Genomic DNA, 9602 nt, shown 5'->3' on the forward strand with positions numbered 1-9602 from the left:
AAGATTATATAAATAAAAAAACATTTCGATCAGTATTGAGTCGAACATTTCCTTTGTGAATAATTGATACGATTCGTTAACCTCAAGCATAACCAATTAAAACTGAAATGGTCTAAACATAATTTTCGTTTCTTTTATGATCCTAATTTTTTTATCACAAGATCGTTTTGAAGCTTTGCAGTTCTCAATGTTTAAAACGCACAGATGCTCTGATGAGAACAAAGATAGCGACCTGAAGCTGTGGGGCGGTTTGCATTGTAATTAAATTGCGTATTTTTCGGTAAGTAGACATCTTATAATGTACCCGTGTGGTCAGATCATCTAAGTTTTTTTTCAATATGTATGCAGAACAGTTGTTGTTTAGTCGCTACGGTCATTAACGTAATAATTCGAATTATTATATAAATACTTATTTGATTATTATTATTATATTATTTTTCTCCTGTTAATAAACCTGAATCGAACTGATGGAGAGTCTATAGCTGCACTTCTTTTTAAAAATTAAACATCACTTGAAGTAATACAATTATTGAATAAGGAAGATAATAAAAATCATTGACGACTACATGCTCAGAGACTGGTGGTGGTATTTAAATGTCTGTGCTCATCACGAAATCAATTGTGTGGAAACTCGAACACATGAAATGGATACGTCACATAAGTGGCGCACTTCACCCACTCGACGCTGGGTCATTCTAATACACGGATCCAAAGAATGTTTCGATCCCGGTCACCACGACACTGAACATGTCTATTGTTATACCTACAATGGTACAATGCGTATACCATCTCTTTATTACTTCAATACGCCACTCCAAAAGTAGTAGTACGTTTAAGGGTATATGCTATACTTGTGGGATCAATATGTAAAATACAAAATGTATCTCTTTACTATAATTTAGTTTTTTATTTTCATAAAAAAAATACATTAACATTTACTGTTTTATTTCAGCAATCATAAAAGAACCCATCTGATAGAAATTTCTGTCTTGATTTAGTTATATTTTTTATTGCAATAAAAACAAAATTCTAGAAAAATCACACTTTCGCTGTGCACAAATCCTCGAGATGAGTTTTTAGTTTTAATCTCCCGCACATAAAATATACATATTATAAGTGAAGCAAATTCCTTCCGAAGTATAAATGTAAGAAAATTTATACAATAACCTAGATTTACCGCAAGGCGTGTCTACCTTCATAGGCGTCTTTTTTCCGCCTGAAGATGCCGATGAAGGCAGAAATGCCATGCGGTTAATTTTTATATATAGATATATAATATAAAAAAGTATTGGTTCACCTTGAAGCCAAATATTTGTATTAATATTCAATATGAGATAAACCTCATGGCGGTTTCGTCATAGAAATGAAAATACAATCATACCATGTCAAACAATATATTAATATTTTTTGTCACATTGGTAACAAACTACCCTAATGAATAGTATAGTAGGCGGAATCTTACCTCGAACGACAATGAAACTGTTTGTGATAAACAAAATGGCCGTCAATTGCTGAGAGAACATCATGGCGGCAAAATTTCTCCTGTGAGATTACAGCAGTCAGTTGTTACTAACTGCCTATTTTAGAATGATTAAAATCAGTTTAAACATGTGTTTTAGCAGGAAGTGCATGAATGTTTTGCACAGATTCACAGGGTAATCATATACAACATCTTAAGATAGGACTGAAGCATTTAATGATTGAAACAATAGAAATAATCACGTGCAGCTTGACATGCTATTGACAAAATCACTTTATGTTTACATTTAAATGTAAATAAACACCAATGTGATACCTATTGTTTTGTGTCGTGATTCTATTAATTACATGTTTCTATATATAGCATAAAGGTGATAGAGGACAAATTATTTGTCTTAATTTCATTATCCAGCCGTACATGGATATCCTATGATGTGCTTTCAATATAAAAAAAATGTCTGCACTTGATGGTCATATTTTTCTGTACCACACCGCGCAGTGATACTGATCAATTCAAACATGGCGAAGTTGAGAGAATATAACAAAATAAAACTACACATTATAAGCATTTCTTTTAATATTATAAATGAACAATGCTACAAAAACAAGTGTTGCAGAAATAACAGTTACGCAAAAAAGACCAGCTTTTTCTAAAATAAAATAGATAATAAATTATTATATCACATATTCGCAAATGTCTTGAATTATTCTCGGTCAACAAACACTGCCAACTTAATATACATACACATGTATTATGAAAGTTGACTTTGATGTTGAAGCCATAACGGAACAGCTTAAAATCCTTCTCTTCATTGAAAATTTATAAACTCATTCACGTGTCACAATAATTCATAAAAAAAAATTATCTGCAAAGAATCTGCAATGCGTATCATCTGAAGGCGAAGATTAAATCAAATATATATATATAATGTACGTGGATGTTAGTAAGTATATCTAACAGAAAATTCTGAAAACATAATGATTATGTAATTTCAAAATGTCCATTTCAACCCGAAATGAAAACAAGATATATGCATATCATGATTTGTACCATAAAATACCGTAAAGTATCCAAAAGGTCACCAATTAAATTTAACCATTTATAACAACAGTGGACATACATATTATTTATAGAAAAAAGGGTGGTAATATATAGGTATATATATTTAATGAATTGTGTATTTTCTAATAAAAGTAACATTTAAACCAACAAAAATTTAAAGGTGTCATTATACATGTAATTAAGATAATAAGTTTATATCTTTAGAATTTGGTAAAAAAAAATGTAATTCGGATACAACTGTACAAGCTGACTACTGACTATGAATTTAAATTTTGATTTCATTTTCATTGTAACATAAAAACTGAGGCCTTTCCGACCCATTGATTTTGAATGAAATAAAAAATTTGGTCATGGCTGTATCTGATGATGAATATGATAGTACATGCGGCGTCATGGTAGTTATTGATGGAATAGTTTAAATTGTCCCGGGCTTAATTAGCCACAGTCGTTTCAATATTAGGACACAATATGAAGTACATGTGTTATAATCCTTATAAAGGTAAACAAAATCATATTAAACGCAATAAAATGCTGTTTAAATAGTCGTATGCAATCTCGTAATTATATCTATTTGAGATAGTATTACATTAAAACCCTTATCAAAAGGATCTAACAGAAAGATTTTGCAAATTACTTCTAGAACGAACATCTCTCGTAGTACGTAGATATTCAGTGTTATATTAAATAAACGAAATAAGATTTTCTATCAAATATACAACTTTTTGACCAAAGACACAATGATTGATTGTAATACTGTCAATCACTCCAAATCTTACTTACTACAAAGCATCTCCACTAGCCCCAACATTACTGAACTGGATGGTTTACCTTCAAACACCAAAGTCCCCGAATGTAATAACTCTGTTTGTCAGAAAACAGGACATAGTTGTAGCAATGTCTGTTATTGCGCTTCAGACAGTATTCGAAAACGGACCATAGATATGACTATGTTTGTTATAAACGCTTACAGGAGTATTAAAAAAACAGAACATAAATATGGCTTTGTCTGTTAATATGCTTCAGACAGTATTTGAAAACAGAACATAGATCTGACTATGTTTGTTGTAACGCTTAGGGGAATATTAAAAAACAGAACGTAGATATGGCTATGTCTGTTAATATGCTTTAGACATTATTCGAAAACAGAACATAGATGTGACTATGTCTGCTAATGTGCTTCAGACAGTACATAGGTCTGACTATGTTTGCTGTAACGCTAAGTGAAATTTTCGAAAACAGAACATAGATATGGCTATACATGTCTCTTAATATGCTTCAAACAGTATGATAAACCAGAACATATATATATGTATGTCTGTGAATGTGCTTCAGACAGTATTCGAAAACAGACCATATGTCTGATTATGTTTGTTTTAACGCCATATACAAAAGGTTTCTGGAAGAAGCAATTATCTCTGCTTCTGTATACCGAGTTGTATAATATTGAAGAACTTCATTCTTCCGAAAATTGATATTTGGGAAATTTATCTCGACGTCTATCTGAATTTACTGTAGTAATATAGTGACAAATTAAGCTATCGTACGTGTTTCAATAGTAACACGCTCATGCTTCCTCTATGTCCAAAGTTTAATTTCTTAAGATATTAAAAAACCCTGAAACTTTGTTACAGAAGCAGTGACGAAGGACAATAGCAGAAAGCAAGGAAATATCCCAAGATTACTATAATCCAGCTGAATTGAGGACTTGTAGCTCCGGAATCAAAATCAGGTTGGTCTGAACAGTTGACTGCTGCCGCGTTCTGATACGAACTGTTGTAGCCTGACACCATTACTCCCCATCCGTCAAACTGACAGTTGACGAGAGAGGATTCCGTACCCCCACACTGTAAGTTGTCCATCCATGTTGGCTGTTGACGGTTGTTCTGTCCGTGAAAGTGGTCAACTGTTGAAGCCGTCCCTGAGCTGAAAAATATATATCATAAATGTTTCTCACTCATTTTGTTTGGAATAACTTAATTGATAAACAAATAATCGTCAACATTACTACTGGTAGTCTCTGATTTAGGAAATTTATTCGTGAGAGAGCTATTGTAGAATCTGGAGAAAAAAACCCTATATCCAATAACTGATAAGGAAAAATTCTGATGTATCAATTTAAGTTTAAAGGTATATTATTGTTAGTCTTCAGTAAATTCGAGATTATGATAGTCACCAGGAACTACCCTCCCAAGGGAGATAACACTGAATCATGTTTTCGACAATTTTTTAAACTGTCCTAGACAGATTATCCTTAATTACTGTCCGGACCTAGTTGTTCAAAGGGCTGTTAGCTTAATCACTTGACTAGTGAAAATCTGATTTCTCCTTTACTTAAAATCCTATGTGTGTATATTCTTCAAAATAAGTCAGAAATTATTTTATCATGATTTTGATATTGTTGTTAAACTGTGATTAACCTTTTGAACAACTAGGACCTAGTGATTAGTAAATCGTAATCCTTTTAATAGAGGTTAATTGCACTCAATAGTAGTTCATGGAGATTAATTACTCTGACTCTCTTTATTGTCGGTTATTTTGTTATATTTACATTTACACTGCAGTCCCACTATATAACTTTACCAAGCTCACTTGGAAGTTATGAGTCCATAACTTCCAAATCTTCATCATGACGTCATTATTATAGTGACGTCATAATTGTCACGTCGCCGATAACGAAAGATGGCTGTTGAAAAGGCTGTTCCGTCTTTGACGATAATAAGTTGTTCATTCATTATCAGAGTAAAATTCCTGGATATAGTCTTTCAAATTCGTTGTCAAATGTAAATATAAGCATTGAACTGCTTTCATTTGGAAGTTATGGGCTGATGAATACCAACTGAACAAAGGCAAATTCAACATGAAGCGCTAGCACGCTTCATTAAATTTGCCTTTGTCCAGTTGGCATTCATCAGCCCATAACTTCCAAATGAAAGCAGTTCAATGCTGAAATATACTTGGTGTGTTAAACATGAAGGGAAATAACTTTTCTCGTTTAATATCGTCATATGTTAATGTCGGTTACTGTTTGTAGAGATTACCTGATATTCTTGCAATTGTTACATAATGTTTAGATAATGGGAATTGACCTCCACACTCTGACTAATGTTAAAAAAATCAAGGGATATTATTCCTAGGTGTGATAATTCCCATTTGCCTAAATAAAGAACCAGTGAAATAGGTTTAAAAAAATTAAATCCCATACTATTTATAAATGCATAGTTTTATATTAAGCGAACAATTTTGATATTTCTTTAATTATGGAAGCGCTTTGTTCAAACGATTTCTATGTACGTACATGAAGTTTAGCATGACGCAGACAACGTTTGCATCGTCATCGTCCCATGACCATCCTCCGACGTAGCCCCACCGACCACTGTGGTATACTTCAACGCGATTCGAGTCCCCACGACGTACTTCAAAATCGCTTGTGTCTGTGAAATGAAAATCAGTATGAAATACCCATTTTAGCAAATATAACCCTACTTTAAGATAAATGCACTAGTTTGCTTAAATCATTATTTTTGAAAAACAAACACAAAAACAACCAAACAAACAAGAAATAAATAAAAAAAAAATGAATAAATAAATAAAAAAAGAAATACGAATTTAAAAATGACCATGTGGTTTTGACAATTTTGATTCCATTGTGTTATCACTTAATTCTTTTTCAATTTTCTGTTTCATTTTTCCCTGAGGATGTGACTTGCATTTCATGTGTTGTAGATGAGGTTGAATACCTTTATTCTCCCGTTACACGTGGTCTTGTTTTATTTTTTACATTTTAAAGTGTTTCTTTATAGACCTCCAATCTGCTCCTGCTTCACCCTCGTTTTATCGATATGGAGCGTGCAAATCGTTATTCTTATTTTTTCCCCCAAACATAATTATCAAGGTCGCAAATGGCAGCATCAACGACATTAACCTCAGAAAATATTACACAGTAGAGTATTGTTGAATGGAATTCGGGATGTTTGAAATATTTTACAAAAGTCACACAAGCAGTATATAACTATTTACCAGTGCTGTCGAAGCAAATGGCGCCCGCATCCTGGCTATGGCTGCACGAAGACCCCCATCCGTTGAAGTTACAGTTTTGTATATATGACTCGGACCCCGCACAATTGACGTCTGACATCCATACAGTGCCATTTCCTTCTCCGAAAACGCCAAATTTAATGGCAGTACCATAACTGAAATTAAAAAAATAAAACATTCAGTAATCATCGCACGTGAGGGCCACCTATTACAGACGACGGGGACACGTGTGCGATAACACATATATACGTGTACTCACAGCTCAGTATTCGTAATAGTGAAGATACAACATTGATTAGTTGGGATCTACAATATTCACGTGAGAAATATATGATCAGTTTCAGGGAAATGACTCTTAATTTGAATAAATGAATTCAAAAAATACCTTACACTTTTTTTGTTTTTAATGTTCATAATTATAATTAAGGCGATGTTGATGATTTTTTTTCTGCTAACTTACCAATCATAATTACCTACTGATCGTCAACATTCAAAAAATATACATTATAAAGTCATATCACTTTAAACAGACGCTTTTTACGAGGAAATATCGAAGGCCCTATGAGTTATTACGTTTAAGTAATAATGACGGCTCACCATCTCCAGTGTTATTACTTAACTGATGCCTTTTGAATATTCATGCTATGAATATTCTGTTGTTTAACTGATGAATATTCATTGAGTCGATACTATATTGACTCAACATAAAGTATACATCAAATGTATTAACAGTGATCATATTTATTTGACTCAATCCACATTTATATCACGGGAATAGTATGTGAACTAGAAGACGCTGACCATCTGAAACACCTGGGCCCATATTAATGAAATCATTCTCATGCTCAAGCGTTAACATTTTGTTCACGCTCATCCTTACTTCCTTTTAACACGCTTAAATAATGAAATAGCAGTTTAATAGAAAAACAATAATACCGAAAATGGTATCACGTGTTTGTCCTCTTTCCAATATTTCTTCAAATCTTGTTAAAATATTAAACCACCAAATTGTGATCACAAAATGTATCCAGTTTCATGAATACGTGTTAAAATATTATTTCCATGTGTTTTTAAGTCTATATCATCTTTGATCGCTTTTTAATGCGAATACCGCTTTAGGTTTTACGTTGTCTGTTTTTATTTACAAATCATAACTGCATCCCAATATACATTAATACTTACTTGTATCCAAGCATCCGACAGACAACCCCGGCATCATTGTTGTCCCAGCCGTCATCACACACCGTCCCCCACGTGTCATTGTGGATCACCTCCACGCGACCAGAAGAGGCGGAGAAACCGTTTACCAGGCGGACAGTGGGAGGTAACGCGGCTGTAGTTGTTGGTAATGTAATTGTAGTAGTAGTAGTGGTAGCAGGTGGAGTTGTAGTAGTTGTTGGATTAGTGGTGGTAGATGTTAATTCAGTTGTATCAGTTGTTGTTGTCGAGGTAGTTGTAGTACTGATCTCAGTTATCGTAGTTGTCGACTGTGGAGTTGTAGTAGTTGTTGGAGTTATCGTAGTTGTCGACTGAGTTGTAGAAGTGGTTGGAGTTGTCGTAGTTGTCGACTGGGTTGTAGTAATTGTTGGAATTGTCGCAGTTATGAACGAACTTGTACTAATGGTTGGAGTCGTTATTGTTGTCGACGGAGTTGAAGAAGTGGTTGATTCAGTTGTACCAGTTACTGTAGTTGTATATAGAGTAGTTGTTGGAATTGAGATAGTCATCGACGGAGTTGTAATAGTAGTCTGAGTTGTAGTAGTAGTTGCGGTTGGGATTGTGTAAGTGTTTGTTGTTGTTATTGGAGTTGTAAGTGTTGATGCGGTTGTCGATATTGTTGGGGTTGCATCAGTACTTGTAGATGTAGCTACCTGTGCCGAGGCGGATGCGCCAGGTGAGGTAGTTTCTGTCGGGGAAATTGTAGCAGATTCAAGGTTGTTGGTTAGGAAAGAATTTGAAGGAAGGTTAACATTGGATTGGAAGATATTCGAAGAGAATTCAGTGTTCGTTGCGAGGAGATAAGATTGTGGATGACTATTTGATGGTAAGACAACTGAAAGAAAATCAGTGTATGTTGTTTGAAAATCGGAGTTGGTAAGCAACAGATCGGAAGGAAAGTCTGTGGTTGATGGTAAAATATTTGTTAAAAGATCAGTGTTGGAGCGTAAAACATTAGAGGAAAGATCGAGGTTCGTTGAGAATAGATTTGAAGTAAAGTGTGTGTTTGTTTGTAAGGTATTAAAGGGAAGGTCGGTATACATTGTGAAAACATTTGTGGGAAGATCAGTGTTTGATGGTAGGATATTTGTAAGATGATCAGTGTTTGCGGTTAAGATATTAGAGGGAAGATCGGTATTCATTGTGAAAATATTTGAAGAATAATCAGTGTTTGATGGAAAGACATTTAAAGGAAAATCGGTGTTCATTGTGAAAAGGTTTGAAGAAAGATCAGTATTTGATTGCAAACTATTTGAAGGAATATCAGTGTTGATAGAGAAATGATTTGAAGGAAGTGCAGTGTTTGATGGGAAACTATTCGAGGGAATATCGGTGTTCATAGAGAAATGATTTGACGGAAGACCAGTGTCTGATGGTAGAATATTTGAAAGACCAGTGTTTGATGGAAAGAAATTCGAAGGAATATCGGTGTTAATAGAGAAATGATTTGAAGGAAGATCAGTGTTTGATGGAAAGACATTTGAAGTAAAATCGGTATTGATAGAGAAATGATTTGAAGGAAGTGCAGTATCTGATGGTAAAATACTTGAAGGAAGTGCACTGTTTGATGGAAAGATATTCGAAGGGAAATCGGTGTTCATTGTGAAAGGGTTTGATGTAAGATCAGTGTTCGATGGGAAAATATCGGTGTGCATAGAGAAATGATTTGAAGGAAGACCAGTGTCTGACGGAAATACATATGAAGGATAATCGGTGTACATTGTGAAAGGGTTTGAAGGAAGATCAGTACTTGATGGGAAAATATCAGAAGGAATATCGGTGTTGATAGAGAAATGATTTGAATGAA

General features: G+C 34.0%; 1 protein-coding gene across 1 annotated transcript; it reads right to left on the reverse strand.

Moving 5' to 3' along the window:
- Positions 1 to 2032: 2032 nt before the first annotated feature.
- Positions 2033 to 9233, reverse strand: LOC117345060 (soluble scavenger receptor cysteine-rich domain-containing protein SSC5D-like). Its single transcript, XM_033908002.1, has 4 exons — positions 7760 to 9233; positions 6560 to 6732; positions 5838 to 5973; positions 2033 to 4465 (listed from the first exon to the last, which is right to left on the reverse strand). Exons 1-4 carry the CDS (start codon positions 9133 to 9135, stop codon positions 4168 to 4170), a joined length of 1983 nt encoding a protein of 660 aa, XP_033763893.1. The 5' UTR covers positions 9136 to 9233; the 3' UTR covers positions 2033 to 4167.
- Between the last annotated feature and the right edge of the window lie 369 nt (positions 9234 to 9602).

The sequence above is a fragment of the Pecten maximus genome, chromosome 16 (assembly GCF_902652985.1).
Source record: "Pecten maximus chromosome 16, xPecMax1.1, whole genome shotgun sequence".
NCBI classification, from domain to species: Eukaryota; Metazoa; Mollusca; class Bivalvia; order Pectinida; family Pectinidae; genus Pecten; species Pecten maximus.

Bases quoted from the DNA above. Each gene is read 5' to 3' on its own strand.
- LOC117345060 (XM_033908002.1), bottom strand. From the start codon at position 9,135: ATGAACACCGATATTCCCTCGAATAGTTTCCCATCAAACACTGCACTT. The intron at 6,733-7,759 runs GTAAGTATTAAT...TTTTAATTTCAG, and splicing joins TGTCGGATGCTTGGATACAA to TTATGGTACTGCCATTAAAT. The intron at 5,974-6,559 runs GTAAATAGTTAT...TTCATTTCACAG, and splicing joins CATTTGCTTCGACAGCACTG to ACACAAGCGATTTTGAAGTA.